General features: G+C 35.7%; 2 protein-coding genes across 3 annotated transcripts; both read right to left on the bottom strand.

Annotated features, from left to right (window-relative positions):
• Positions 1-161: 161 nt before the first annotated feature.
• LOC140777422 (nudix hydrolase 23, chloroplastic-like) lies at positions 162-10050 on the bottom strand. 2 transcript variants are annotated; one of them, XM_073121518.1, is made up of 7 exons: positions 9696-10050; positions 8747-8878; positions 2500-2576; positions 1355-1490; positions 1119-1259; positions 875-933; positions 162-466 (listed from the first exon to the last, which is right to left on the bottom strand). In XM_073121518.1, exons 1-7 carry the CDS (start codon positions 9954-9956, stop codon positions 415-417), a joined length of 858 nt encoding a protein of 285 aa, XP_072977619.1. In that variant the 5' UTR covers positions 9957-10050; the 3' UTR covers positions 162-414. The 2 variants fall into 2 exon arrangements, with proteins under 2 accessions (XP_072977619.1, XP_072977618.1); XM_073121517.1 differs by having other exon boundaries at positions 162-411; positions 9696-10049.
• Positions 10051-13062: 3012 nt separating this feature from the next.
• Positions 13063-15136, bottom strand: LOC140778448 (peptidyl-prolyl cis-trans isomerase FKBP18, chloroplastic). The gene is made up of 6 exons (XM_073123165.1): positions 14878-15136; positions 14596-14666; positions 14429-14515; positions 13703-13852; positions 13561-13620; positions 13063-13348 (listed from the first exon to the last, which is right to left on the bottom strand). The coding sequence occupies exons 1-6, from the start codon at positions 15107-15109 to the stop codon at positions 13286-13288; spliced, it is 663 nt and encodes a 220-aa protein (XP_072979266.1). The 5' UTR covers positions 15110-15136; the 3' UTR covers positions 13063-13285.
• Between the last annotated feature and the right edge of the window lie 544 nt (positions 15137-15680).

Raw genomic sequence — 15680 nt, 5'->3', positions numbered from 1 at the left:
ATTAAAAAAGAGAAACAAGGGTTGTTCAACAAAAAAAATAAATTATAGTGATGCATCTTGATTGGCAAACGAATAGCTTATCTCTACTTTGATGTCCTGCTACAAGAGAAGGCACCACCTAATAATGCACAAAAGAGAAATTCAATTTGCTAAAATGCAAGTTAACAGAAGAGAGACACAAAGCCTGATGGAGGCTTCATATCAGCATCAATTTTGAAATATTCTTCAGCATCCAACATAGCAGCATAATTTTTTTTCTTTTCTTCTTTGAGAAAGAATATAACAGCATATATTTTCCACCAATCTCTGAATGATTTCCATTGTTTCAGAAGGAAAAGAATGAGACTTTCTCAAGAATGCAGATAGTAGTTCACATCAAAACCACGGAGATCAGATGGGCTAGCACCTGGTCTGTCAAACAAAGTAAGATCTCTTATGAGGTAAACTGAGAATGCCGGACAAGCCTCTGCTGGAGTAAATTTATTTGATTTTAGAGGAAAGGAAATAAAACTATGCAATTAAGGAACAACTGTATTCAGAAAAGATGGACAGCAGCAGGCTATCACAAGAGTGTATCAAAAATGACGAAATCTATCACCTGTATTTCCTACCACAATCACAAGTTCTCCAACTGACCTACTGAATAAATGTTGAAGTGTACATGGATGAGTCGTTTAGCAGTGCTCGACATGTGGTTAAGCCAGCTCATCTAGCTGGCATCATGCAATATCTTATACTCAAGATCACGCAATATCACATAATTTTTTAGTAATGTGGACTGTAGATTTGTGTTAATTGATGAGTTTGAGCAGCATAACACCCTATAGAAGGTAAAAGTAGGTTTAAAGACCAAAAGTGCATAAATGAAATGTACCTCTTGTTTATGGTGCAATAGTGAAACTTGAGGTTTCCAGCCTTGATATCTTCAATGTACTGCAACCATAGAAAACAAAAATTAAAAATAGTTTTAATTTGGTAACTTCAAAAATTAGTCAGACACCAAGTAGGTTATATTTTTACTTCCAGCTAAGAAAAAGAACAAACAAATAAACAAAATTTGAGTATCCTAACTAAAGGAAAAACAAAGACAATGGGTACCGAAGTAAGATTCTAGGTACCATCTTCAAGGTAACGATGATTGATGAAAATGCCAGAGATTGAAATGGTATATCATCAAGTGCAAAAAGTTGACATTCTAGGGACTCAGGACCCGGTGAAAAGTTGGGTGTCTTCAGTCTTGCTCGAAAAATGATGTAACTCTGTACTGCATATCAGATTGGAAACACATCAAGAGCTCCACTCATAGTTAGACAAGTAATCAAATTTATTTTCTGACAGAACTATGCTTTCTCACCTGGCCAATGCGAGGAATATCTAACTGAGCAAAAGGTGAAAGTATTTCGACTTCTGCACATGCTTCTTCCAAGGTTTCCCTGGCTGCTCCTTCTGCAGCTGACTCCCCTACCTCCAAGTAACCAGCAGGAAGAGTCCTGTACAACTGCTGCTTGTAAACAATGTAGACCAGCTAGACCGATATCTAAATAGACCTACTTAACATATAATGTATAAAATAAGAATCAACTTGTCGCATGGCACTGAGAAATAACAAGTTGGCATGTCCTACTGACTATACTGACACATGACAAATTTATTAGCATTGTGGTTACACAAAAGAAAAAAGAAATGCAAGCTTATACTTTTAAAGACTAAATTAAGGATTTTCTATTCATCTTTTGGTATGAACTATGAAGTGCACTTATAAAAGATGTTACTATATGTTTGCACTATAAGATCATACTGTCAGCAGATTGCTTTTGAGAAGAGCTGTGCTGTTGATGCTTGAGAAGGAATCAATGCTAACAAGAAATCAATCAATATCTTGCCTATATTTTTTACCCCTTTTAAGGTGTAAGAATGCACCTCTCTTTTTAGTTCTGTAATGAAGTATCTCATTAGCTTCGAGTATCAATCTGGGAAATTTGATAATAACGAAAACATTTCAAACACAGGTAGTTCCATGATGAAGATAGACTGAACTGGTAGAAATCAGTATAGATGATATAAGAAGGAAGTAAATAATGTAACTTCACCTACATGCATTTTATCTATTCGGTCTTTGTTGGCAGGATGTAAATTCTCTAGAAAAGTCGTGCAGCCCATAGTGAAGAATTCAAAATTAGACAATGTAAACAAGATGTAGAGATTTGTAATAGAATTGGTACCATCAGGAATTTCAGGTTGACTTGCTAGAGCACAGAACTCATTTTAGAGAGGGCGACGAAATGTTTCTTATCTTGAATTGTGCAAAACTGTTAGATGCATGTCAACTTAACAGTTAGTCAAAATGGTTCAGATGAGACCTACATTATAATTTATAGCAGCCCAAGAAGAAAACAAGTCAACCAACAGTTTATTGAGTATCTGCCGACCAAAGGAAAATTGAACAAAAATAACTTCCAATAATCAAGGAAGGATAAAGATAAAAGAAAAGATAATCACCAAAGTCCATAAGATGGTTCGATCTTCCTTTTGCATAGCAAAACCTTGTTTTCATGCTCAACCAGACAGCCAACTACCTGTCAAAGAATGCATGTAAATAATGAGAAAAATAGCACTTAATGGACAGATATTTGGATGGATGAGATGTCAACACATTCAACAATCAAAATTAATGTTTTGTCACATAGCACAGATCATTGTTTTGAAAAGCGGTAAAGGCGGCCGCCAAGGCGCACCAGCCGCCCCTCAAAGTAGCAATGCGGCCTGCCAAAGGCGGGCAGGCCGCATTAGTGCTCGGGGCAGGCCGCTTTGGCACCTAATGGCTCGCTTTGGTGCATGGCGGCCCACTAGACGCGGGTCGGGTCGATATACACGGGTCGGATTCTGGCAAACTTTAAAAAAGAAAATAGCATCGATCTCCTCAGTCTTCTCTCTCACTCTATCCTCCTTTTCTGTCCTAAGCGACAGCACGAGTGGCGGCAAGCAGCAGCGATGGCAAGCGGCAGAAGTAGCACAAGCGACAGAAGTAACACGAGCGGCAACGGCGGCAAGCGACAGCTGCAGCGATAGCACGAGCGGCAACGGCAGCAGCGACAAGCGGTAGCACGAGCTCATATGCATCTGTTGCCCTTTCTCCCTCTTCCGCTACAACTTTCTCTCTCTCCGGCGACGAGATGCTAAGCTATCTCTCCCTCTTTACTTCCCTCTTTTTCAAGCTTTTTTTTCTATATTTCCAATTTTACCCCTACTATAAATGGATGACGGGCTGGCATTTGAAGTAGTATATAAGGGTAGTGTGGGGATTTTTTAATTTTCTAGTTTTTTAGGATCTCAGTGATTGTTAAATGAGAAAAGGATTAGTTATGATTCTATTTTAGCTACTTGTAATCTTAGTATTAACTTTTAGTTATATTAGAATATATTATATATCATATATAATTATTTTTAATTTTTTATATGTTAAAATACTACACCGCCTTGGCGCTCGCCTTCCGCCTAGGCGCTAGGCGGTAGGGTGACCGCCCGCAATCCGCGGCTGCCTTTCAATACACTGGCACAGATGCCAAACTTTGCCCAGATAACATTATGGATATAGCAAATGGCATGAACACACCTGTTTTCATGGGTGAGATAATTGATATATTCATATTTTACTCATGTTCATACCTTATTAGCATTGTAATAGATGCCATGAATTGATGTAGTGACAAAGATGTACTAGCATGATTTATGCAGTTTTTTATAGGTTTTTTATATAACCTAGTGTGTTCTTAGTTTTCTAAATCCATTCCTCGAGAGAGAATGGATTAATAATTAGGAATATTTTCAATATTGCTTGAGAAGGAATATCAAATAAATAAGCTTGCTCACTTCAGAGAGAACTTTTTCCTTATTATGGAATATAATCTCTTATTCCATAATAATAGCTAAATATCATAATAGCCTTATTCTATAATATAAATATTATTCATCAAAATTATATCTTATACCACATACTAACTCAATTATTAATTTACTCTTGATGTCTATATCATCAATCTATTTTATATCAAATCAAAGGGTATTCATCATAATTTAATAAAAAATATTTTTCTCATATTTCCTTTTATTTTATATCAAATTAAAAGTAATTATTAAATCCTTGTTCCAGAATAATAGTGAACATAGAATTTAATCCTCATTCACATATAGAATAGGGTTGAAATAGTAATAGCAATTCTTGTTCGTTATTATCAAAATGACGAATTAATTTTAGGAATAACTATTCATGTGTTCACTTCTATTATAAAATAAGGGTATAATAATTATCTGTGATGTGATACAATACAAAAGTAGAGAAAAAATTACTAAAATACCCTTTGATTTGATATAAAGTAGCTTGATGGTATACTTATATAAAGTAGCTTGATGGTATAGCTAGGTATGCAATGCAAGGCGGAGAGCTAGGTATGCAATGCAAGGGTGGGGAGTTAGGTATGCAATGCAAGGGTGGGGAGTTAGGAATGCAAAGCAAGGATGGGAAGCTAAGTATGCAATGCAAGGGTGGGGAATTAGGTACGTAATGCTACAGTGCTAGCTATATAATACTATTAGATATGCAATGCTAAGGTGCTTGGTATACAAAGTTAGGGCGATAGATATACAATGCAAAGGCACGAGGAGCAACCACTAGGTATGCATTGCTTTATATCTCATCGGAACATATGCAATGGCTATATAAAAAAATATTATAAATATTATAATATTTTATAGTCGATAAAAATAAATTTTTATTCGACATGGAAAATGTATTTTTAAACATAGATTATTAATAATAAAATATTTGCACATTCATCAATTTATTTTTTTCCCAAATTTCTTATTTTATTATTTAAAGAAAGAAAAAGGATTTAATTAAGTTAATAGATCATTTAATAGTAAATGTATTATTTTATATTTGAATAAATATTTTACTTGATAACATATTAGTTTATTAGTATTATACTTCTACTGTTATTAGTACATAAAAGCTATTTTATAATAAGATACTTATAATTAGACGAATTAAATATTATATTATTAAGTGTTTTCAATATTTATATATTTAAGTATATAGATAGAAAAACAATATTTAATAATAATAATACTTTTAAAATGTACTTTTTCATGGAATATTAAATTATTAACATTTATACTTTCTAAGTTGAATTTTATTTATTTAGTGTAAAGAAAAATATCATAAACATTAGATTATAAATATATTTTTATTATGTTGATGCTAACCGAGTCAGGTTGGAGCGCATCATAAGGACATTGGGCTAGAGGTGATTATATGGCCCAATCTGCCCATGCTCAATTCAACTCAACCCGGTTTGGACCGGCCTAAAGTTTAGGCCCGGCCCGGTCCCAACCTGAATTGCCAATAGGTGGCACGAGCAGCCCTTTGCCCGCCCGTCGGCAAACCTAAAAGCCTAGCTCGAAGCTCGAAGAACTTTACCCAATTCAAAACAGATTTGAAGACCAAAGTATACAAATCCAGATGGATCCAATTCAGAACCTTACATCTAAATGGATATGATCCGTCTCCCTTCCCAGATCAAACACCAAAAACCCCAACTTTATCTAATTCAAGACCAAAGAAATGAAGCTTATCACGAGACGTCGAAATCCAAATCCAGATCTCCATTGAGATACAAAGAAAGGAAGCTTACTGGCCTTTATGGACTGATGAACGCATCGGCCTAGGCGACCTTCCTCACCATGCCAGCAAGCAGCATGATCCCATGCTCCGCCGCTGTGACGGTGTTAGTCGTCAGCAGTTTCACCACGATGAACCCACTCTCTATCGCCACCTACATATCTCCAGCGACACATGGTTCACCAAGATCCCACCCCAACTTCGCCACCACATTCTTCGTCATCGCCACCACCGTGTGTTACGGACCAGATCTGGAACGATCCGCTCGTAGGATGATTATAAAAATTTAGGTGGTAGTAGCCTCACGAGATAATGTTCTAATGGCTTTTGTTTCACATTAATCGAATGTCTGGATGGAAAGATATAATTAAAATAATGGAGCAAGATCAAAAGAAGGCATAATAGTAAATATACGACGTTGCGGTGGTTGTTGGAGGGTGGCGGATGGCCAACGGTGATAGTGAATGGCCGTAGGATATGGTGGCTACTGGAGGGTGTTGGTGGTTATGTGTTGGAGGTAGAATTAGAGTTTATAACTTAGATATACTCCGAGAAAGATAACGACGATCTAACGACTACGGTAAAAGATAAAGAGGATAAGTAATGCAAGGTAAAAAAACTTAACTCAATATTCCTTCTTAACAAAGAAGCCCATACCCTTTATATATAGAGGTCGAGTATAATGAGTCCCTCGGACTAGCCTTAAAAGTTTATACGACTCAAATTAGAACTTGTCTTAAATACTTACATGACTCAATTGAACTTGGCTTAGATGGCTTACATGACTTAACTAGACTTGCTTTAAGTGCTTACATAAGAGATAAACATGATCTAGAGATAAACATGACTTAGCTAAATCAGTTTTTCTTATCCTTCTCGGATTGATTCTTCATTCTGCCACAGATAAGTCTGAATCTGGAGAAATTTTGAATATGAAAGTTGTATGTCAGGACGTCTTCGATCTTCTCCAAGTGGTTTCGTAATACTCGATCGTCTGTGGAATATCCTTTGAATATTCTCTCAAAACTGCGCATAGCTAAATTAGTTAACTAATAAATTATAACCTAATAAGACTCTAATTAAAGCAAATAAGCAGATAAGATAACTAAACACAATCCATTGAGTCCAATCTCCCCTTGATGTGATCCAATCTGACACGGTTCACATCACCATGTTCTTCACGCAAGTGTACGTGTGCGACGTCATGTCGTTCATCACTCCGGCAACGCTTGCCGTCACTATTATGCGCCCGACGTGCCATTACTCTCGCCACAAAGAAGAAGACGAACTGACGAAGATGGAGGATGCTGGGAACTAAACCGAGGGCAAAGGATCCTTCTGTGTGCAGTTCAAGCTTGAATGCTTTCGAATGCTTGAGATTGCAAGAAACCTTTGATGTTTAGCGTAGTGCAGCGCCTTGATTATTGGATTAAGCTTTGTTGATCTTCAATCTACTCATTCCATCGTTCAATATCTCGGCCAACTGCCCAATTAAGCTCAGTCTGGCCAGACCAACTCGCGAGCGGGCTATTGAACAGACTGCTCAACCCGGTTTGCCCAACCTGAACTCGGCCCTGCCAGCCAGATGATCACCTCTACATTGGGTTCAATGGATCGAGTTTATATATTTTTTAAATAATTTATATTTATCTCTTATGTAAACCCTTAAGGTAAGTCTAGTTAAGTCATGTAAGCCTCAAAATACAAGTCCAATTAAGTCATGTAAGCCTCTAAAGTAAATCTAATTAAGTCATGTAACTCTTTAAGACAAATCCAATTAAGTCATGTAAGACTATAAGGCAAATCCTAGTTCAAGTCTTGTTAGCCATTAAAGTTAATTCTGGTAGAACTCATTGTACTCGACCTTTTATATATAGAGGGATTCGGGCTGCTTTCTTTAATCATCCAAGCATCCATTGATGAAATTAAAATCATTTTAGCTTTGAGTTTATTTTAGAAGTGTAAGATAATCTAGGAGTAAAAGTAAATTAATCATAGCCATTTTTTTTCTAGGAGTAGATTTAAATTAGAACCCTAATTCTATCTCCAACTCATAACCACCATCACCTCCACGAGCAATCCTACTTTACAACTGTCCACTACCACCCTTGGTCGTCCGCCACCCTCTAATAACCATCGCAACATCGGATAATTACCAATATGTCCAATTCTAGCCTTCCTCCACTGTTTTAATCTTATCTTTTTACTCCGACCTCAAAATCACGTAAAACCAAAACCATTAGATCTATGATTTCCAAGCTTCTTCTTGTTAAAATATCATAAATTTCGTACATTCATATCGGTATGTCCAACTAAATATTATATTATTAAGTAATTTTGTAATATATTTTTAATTTTAAGAATTTACTATTAAAATAATAATTAATAATTAATAATAAAATTATTGTTATTATCATCATTATATGAAGTGATATTATGTATTATAGGTGTTTGAGAGAGAGAAATGATAAATTATGATAAAACATTAAAAAGATGTTTGAAAAAGAAAAGAAAGTAGTAATACATTATGATAAAGATATTTGAGAATATTTATAGTCAAATCAAGGATAAATTAGTAAATTGGGTATGCGATATAAGATATAATTTTGATAAATCTATTTGCATTCTAGAATATGGCTATTTTGATGTTTAGATATTATTCTGGAATAAAGAATTATATTCCAAAATTAGAAAAAGGATATTCTGAAAGTGAATAAGAGCTTAGCAGATACTGACTGTCAACATGGGCGATAATTTGTAACTAATATGCTAAAGAAATTGGTTGGGATTAGTTATCATGAAATCGGATGTCTTAGAGCCTTAATTACTTGAATCTCATTACTTTACTTTTTTATGTTTTTATTTATTATTTTAATTAGTTAATCAATTAATTTTTGTTATTCAATCATTCAAATAAAGTCTAGGTTTAGTCATAATCAATAGTTAGTAAATTTAATCTATCTCCATGAAATGATATCTTACTTATCATTATTATTATTTGTCTGACTCATAGGCTTGCAAAATCTTACAACAATAATATACCAAAACCAGAGACTTTCAGAGTCATACCATTTTGGGGTTCTCATAGTGAATTCTCCCGCATACTGTACAAACTGCTCTAACCTTCTCCTCTCCATCTGGTATAATTTGTTTTGTTGGATTTCCACAGGCTTGACAAAAACTAACTTTGGGCTTATGTACCTGGAAAATTTAGATACTGCATATATCACAATAAAGCAAGAACTTGACCTATAAAATAGCTTCCCAGGAATTCCTTAAATTGAAACTAAACAATAGATTAAGACAATAATAATCTAAACAGTGAACTCTGCTAAAACTACATCAAATTTGTACATTTTCATGTTTCACTTCTTTTGAAACACTAGCTTACAAAGAATTCATACATACAATTTCAGTTATACAACAATCAGGATATCAAAAATGATAGATTCAAACAACACAGGACTAATATGCAGATATATATCCACTCTGACAAACATATTAGTTGTAGCATGCAACAATCAAGAAAAATCAGCATAATTTCTATCCCGTACCATTTCTTAAGTCAATGTTTCACCAATTTTAGTCACTAAACTACTTGCTTAAATCCATAGTGCAGAAAAATTCAAAAAAAAAATTATAAACCTATATTTTGCATGAAATCAAGAGTGAGATTCTCGTTAAAAATTCAGCACAATAATTCCAAATGTTCCAACCCAACTTCTATACAAGAAATAAATAAGAGAAAACCATCAAACTAATACTCATGATCACTAAGCTCTGCTAAATCAAACCCATCTTCTGTTTAATTTTACTTCGTTTACTACAATCAAACCAACCATTTTCCTAAACTAATTATCACTTTTGAGCTCAGCAATAAGATAGAACAAGCTCTATTCACCAACTCTCACAAAATTCCCATGAAACCAAGCATAATATTCCTATCAATCACCCGTCAAAAAAAAATCAATTCCCCAAACCCTCAAACACCAATTAAGAAGCACAACATAAAACTCACCACAGGCGGCGCCACGGTGGCTGCCGACCCAGTGTCCGCATCCGAGTTCGGCTCCGTACCAGCCGAAGACATTCTAAACGCACCAAAAATGCCTCCGGATGTCGAATTCGAGACGGGGAAGAAGACTCCAAGGGGGAAAGCGGACAACGCGGGCTTGGGCAAAGAGGCGATCTTGGGGAGGGAGGCGAGGCTACGAGGCTTGCAGTGGTGGAAGGGCGAGACCCCGAAGCCGAGAAGGAAGAGGTGGAGAGATCTGAGCATGGTTAGGTGAGGTTTAAGAGATTGAGGAGGGCGTAGACATCGCTGTAAGGGTTGGTGGTCGAACTGGAGAGAGAGAGAGAGATAGAGAGAGAGAGAGAGAGAGAGAGAGGTGATATAATATCGAGGGGTAGCTTTGAACATGTCTTTTACCATACTAACCCTCATGAGTTTTTTTCTTTTTCTTTTTTCCTCTTTTCACACTTCAAAAATTAAATACAAAATTAGATATATATTTATTATGCCGGGACGACGAATTTTAAATAAAAATTATTTTTCTATCAATAACTTATATAAAAATTTAAAATTTAATAAAATAGTTAGTTAAATCTTAGAAAAAAAATTATATAAATTATTTTATGGTACAGTGATTTATATTCAGTCTCAGACATAGGGTAATAATCTTTTAACATTGACGTTAGTCATTTGTTTGTTTCACAATTGAATGTTACACAACCCGTCTATTTTCTGACTCTTTCCTCTCTTTTTTGCTCTCTAATTCTTTAATTGCTGTGAGAGATATGTATTTATCCTGCACTTGAGTATTGATATTATGTGATCTCTAACATAGCTTGTTACTCTCTACTCTAATGCATGTTTCTTTTGCTGTACACCACCTATTTATCGTAATCGCATATATATATATATATATATATATATATATATATATAGTAAAGAATAAGATGAAATATACAAAACGTTCTATATTTTTATAATCATATATCAATCTTTCTCAGACGGTGCGACTGAGATGTGGTTGATGTGATCCCAACCTACCAATCATACCCTTCTCACAACCAAGGAAGTCATAGCTTTGACTCCAACTCCAAACAATATTTATAAAAAAAATTTATTTGGTAATTTGATGGCTTAGCTTAATAGCTTGATACTGTAGTTAATAGCTTGACAGTGCGATTGACTTAGAGAAGCAGCTCGATAGTATGACTTTTTAGAGCAGGTCTTGGCGTCGTTTGATTCGAAACAATTGTTCAGCGATGCACATGACTTAAAGCATAGACTAGACAATTTACTATATTGGCTAAAAGCTTGGTGATGCCTAAATATCTTTGTATCTAAAAAGGGTTAGCCATTTGTCCAGCCCATATCTAGCCTTCAAGCTCATGAATGATTAAAAAAAATGCAATCCTAACCTCATCCACTTCTCTTCAAAAGAGCATCGACAAAATAGGTCCACTAATAAATCTTCCTCAGAAGTCCAGTTGTCAATCGACCTTTTGCTAGAAGGGCTTGTCTCATAATTCTTCGGCATGTTCTCCATATTCTCCATATTCCCAATATAATTATAAATATAAATTGTTTAACAAAATAATGTATTACATACGTTTTATAATAATAAAAGTCTGCACTACATATTGTAAGCCTACACTGACCACCAATACAAACTCATATCTGTATACATATAAATTCACACTATATAATATAAATCGGCACTCCATACTATAAGCTCCCACTAATTATCTAGAAATTCATGCGAGCATAGTTATAAATCCGCATTCATAGAAAAGAAATTCACACAAAGGCATATCACTTAAAGAATAGAAATATATCTCTAAAAAAAGTTACTCTCTCATACATAAAAATAGAAGGAAAACTAAAAAATCAGAAACCAATGAAAGCGGCGATTGCAAAAGGATATTACTTATGTTGGTGGGAGGTCACAGTAGCAGATCTACTACTCGGACATATGAATATTGGTGGATGGTGCAAAAGGCAAGACTATAGACCGCTGGTGCTTCACTCTTTTGTGGTTGCTCGTTGATCAAAAAGGATCATCTTAGTTGTCTCTTGTTGGTTGATCGGAGAGATAAAAGAGATGTGCTCTTCCAAAGAGAGTATGTGCGAAGCATACTCACAGTGCTTCATCGGAGATGAGATGTTCGCAGGATAGGAGAGCTTGGTGCCGGGCTCCGTGAAGGAAACCATGGCTACCTTTTGAGAGGAGATGGAGAAGAGAAAAGAGGGCATCGTTAGTGCAGTCTTCTCAACGGTAAAATAATAATTTCAAGTTATTAATAAATTAGTTTTTAAAAGTTACATGGAATAAGATAAGATAAAATATTGAATTGGTATAATAGAATAAGATAAATTATTATTTAGTTACTACACTAGGATAAGAAGGTATATTTTAGATTAAGCCTATTCTCATTTGTTGTGAACATTGGCTCCAACCTTCCTCTTATACTGAAAATAGTTGGCCTGGCCTTGCAGGACTCTTTGGGTTCTATGCATTGTTGTTGTTGTGGTGCAGAGGTCTTTGTTTACTACAGCTAGAGTGCCTGAAACAAAGGGTGTTCCCCTGGAGGACATTACTGAGTTATACAATGATGGAACAAAGAGCAAGCGCACAATGATATAAATCCAAGCAACAGGGCAATCAGATCTCAGACTACCGTGTATTGGTTCTTTGGCGTCAACTTTTTACAATTGTGAGTGGAATTTTAGTCTTAAAATTAAGTGCTCGTATTAGGAGAGATGAAACGAAAGATGCTGTCAGCACCAGATTTTCTACTATGATCTTACTTCTGCATGAGTTTTGATTTGTTTGGCTTTTTCCTTCTTGGTTCACACTGTTGGTGTTCGCTCTACATATTTGAGTGAGGTATATTAAGTCCCTCTAAGATAGAGACCGTTGCATGATGAGAAATATTAAAAAGAAAAGTTTGATCAATGTGTAGTCGTAAATGATTATTATTTCAGGAAATATAGAACAGATTGAATATCTACCTTACTAGCTGTTCTTGATGTTACCTTACTATGGAAGCCATTTGATTTTCTTTTTCTTTTTCTTTCTGCAGTAATGCCATTTCTTCAAATGACCCTTGCCATTCATTTTGATACTTCTTTGCAACTCAAGTTGAGTCCGATCAATTTACATATATATACACTTGTTTTATTCTTTTATTTGGTGTTTCTGTTACTTTTTGTTAGAGCTTGTTTCAAAGTATGCTTGGCATCAGGTTCCTCCTGTAATTCTAACAAACAAAAAACAGTACCATGATTAGTTGCATTTGTTTCACAGGGAGGTGCACGGAAAGAGGAGAAAAACATATGGTTCCTTTATGCATATTTTTACCAGCAAGATAATAAATGGCAGCTAATCCAGCGAATTCTGATAAAAAGAAAATATGATTACAATGTATGGATTTTCAATAGACATTACAAACTCAACAAGATAAAACTGTCTTTGCAGGGCTAGTGAATGTAATTTTCCTGTAAAAAGAAGTCGTAACCCAGGGAACATCCTGATTGTTTCCTTTAAAAGCAAAAGGAAAGGATTAGAGAGAGACATGGCTGTCATTGATATGCATATCTTATTTTTCTGCTGGAGGTGCAACTTGCAAAAGCTCCACGTTCAGTTCAAAAATAGCTCCAGGCTGCAAAGATGGAAAATCAAGAAGGGAATTAGATGCTTCCAATTTTAATACATAAGTATCATGTACACGAGTCGTCTTAATGCAGATACGGTGAGAGAAGAAGTACGATCAACATCATAAATGCATAACAGATGGGGTGTTTTCATATATTTCATCAGCTAAAGCTAGGTAAAATTAGCATGTTCATTGTAGAAGTTTGATTTGATGTTTACCGGGATCTCATTCATTCCCTTCTGTCCATAACCGAGCTCTGGAGGAACAACTACCGTTCGCTGCACAATTTTGATGGAATAATGTACTAATAATCACTAGAGAAGATCTGAAGGACTGGGTAAAGTTTCAGCATATATTTACCTTCCCCCCAACCTTCATCCCTTCAGCTACTGAGTATAAAGCTGCAGGTGGTTTGGGGGCAGCCTGGGCTGAATAAAGCCCATTTGCATTATCTACAAATTCCCGTTTCCTCTCTTTGCCTGGTGGCGACCCGACAGTGAATTCGTAAGGCTACTAGAACATAGAGGAGATTTGTTAAGGAAAAATAAGCTTTCCACAAATATGAAAATGGAGAGTGCTTCAGAGAAGCCTCTCTAATGCACTGAAAATTGATGATAAACAATGTTATTCAGTCATGCTCTTCAAGTGATGAATAGCTTTTCCTGATAGCTTGATAAGCGGAAGCCACAGAAACTTAAATCAGCATCCTATCTAGTAAAATGTTACTAAAATGAGTGATTCATATGTGATTTCTTTCATCTGTCAAATGCAGCAGAAAGAAAATTGACACATGGATTTTAGCCTTTCATGCGACAAGTGCTGGTTCATCAAATGAAAGCATATGACCAGTCACCTGATTACCATAGTGAGATTGGAAATCATGTTTTAACAAGAAATAAGTCCTCAAGTTTTGACCTCTACGACATTCACTTCAGAGAGGAACTTTTAGGGGTTTCAAATCTTAATACAAGATAATCTCCAACACAGTGCTTCATCCTAGTCATAACAAGGTGAATTTGAATAGGTGTTTCTAAGATTAAACATTCCTGACTAAAAACCATGTGATGGAAGATTTGTAGACATAACCTGTGCAATAGTGCGGTTGCCAGCTAAGAGTTTAGATTCGCGACTCGATACTGCAGTGATGCCACGATACAGGCAGTCAAAATGTACCTAGTAGAAGACCATATGAACACTGAAGACTACAAAAACTTCTTTAATCATATCAAGAAAGATAATAACACCAGCCTAACCTGCACAACCGAACCTTTCTCCGCAATTGGGCCCTTTCCCTCAATAAGATCATAATACTTGAGGCCATCAGCTGCTTTGACCATTAACCAGATTTCAGTCAAAGTGAAGAATAACTAATCCACTAAAGCTAAAATCCCAGCAAATGCGTCACAAATCTTAAAAGACGAGCAATGCATGGAAAACAAAAAACAAAAACAAGCTTTTATCCCACAGAGGCATTTCAGCAAGTGGGAACAAGTCATGGCTTCAATAGCGGCAAAATTGAGAAGAAAACAACTAACGGCTAGTTATATACTCCTCGGGAGAGATGGTCTTCCGGCTTCTCCTCTCCCTGGCTTGCGAGGGGAGGGGCAAAACGGTCAAAGTGCAGGGCAAGGAAGAGAGAAGGAGAGCATCTCTTCTCGAGATGGGTAATCGGAGATGAGGAGGATTCGCTGCTTCCGTGGTCGGAGGAGATGAGACGGTTGCACCGTTCGGAAGCATAGAGTGGAGGCTGTTGCGTATCGAAGCCATAGCCGTTGAAGCTTGCCCGGCCTTGCTTTCTTTCTGGTTATATCCACAGCTCTCATCGGAAATTACAAGAATATCCTTCCTAAATCCTAATTCTGGTCCAGTGACTGGAGAGGAGAAAAGGGCTTAATTAGTCTTATTTTTATTTTTTTAATTTTTTTTGACAGATCTCACCGGCTATAAAGATAGGAAAGTAAGTGTCATTTATGCGAATAAATATTTATGTTTTATTTTTATCACGGAAAAACTCATCTTAGTTAGTCTTATTTTTTAGTCTTAATTTTTTAAAGAGTAAACTTAATTAGATATGAAAAAAATAAAAAGACGTTTAATTACTAAATCAGTTTAAGAGTTCCTAAACAAGTTTAGAAGACTCGCTGAGATACCATTCATGAGACTAGTTATATGCTTAGGATATTTTATCTTTTTAACTAAAATACTCTCTCTCCCCCCCCCCCCCTTTATCCCACCTTTGAAAATAGAATTGTGGGAAATTAAAAACAATACACCATATATCGTTTATCTATTAAGGCTTTCGGAAATGAACAGAGTAATGCTAATAGAATTAAAAGCT

This window comes from Typha angustifolia, chromosome 15 (assembly GCF_048772165.1).
Source record: "Typha angustifolia cultivar Huaian chromosome 15, ASM4877216v1, whole genome shotgun sequence".
In the NCBI taxonomy this organism is placed as follows: Eukaryota; Viridiplantae; Streptophyta; class Magnoliopsida; order Poales; family Typhaceae; genus Typha; species Typha angustifolia.
Note: the sequence above shows the minus strand (reverse complement) of the source record. Positions and strands in the feature narration are given on the sequence as shown.

Coding starts and splice junctions, on each gene's coding strand:
- LOC140777422 (XM_073121517.1), bottom strand. CDS start 9,956: ATGCTCAGATCTCTCCACCTCTTCCTTCTCGGCTTCGGGGTCTCGCCC. Junction 8,879..9,695: donor CCACCGTGGCGCCGCCTGTG/GTGAGTTTTATG, acceptor TAAATTTTCCAG/GTACATAAGCCCAAAGTTAG. Junction 1,491..2,499: donor GAACCATCTTATGGACTTTG/GTGATTATCTTT, acceptor GCAGTTGTACAG/GACTCTTCCTGCTGGTTACT.
- LOC140778448 (XM_073123165.1), bottom strand. CDS start 15,109: ATGGCTTCGATACGCAACAGCCTCCACTCTATGCTTCCGAACGGTGCA. Junction 14,667..14,877: donor CGAGGAGTATATAACTAGCC/GTTAGTTGTTTT, acceptor TGGTCAAAGCAG/CTGATGGCCTCAAGTATTAT. Junction 13,621..13,702: donor GGATGAAGGTTGGGGGGAAG/GTAAATATATGC, acceptor AAAATTGTGCAG/CGAACGGTAGTTGTTCCTCC.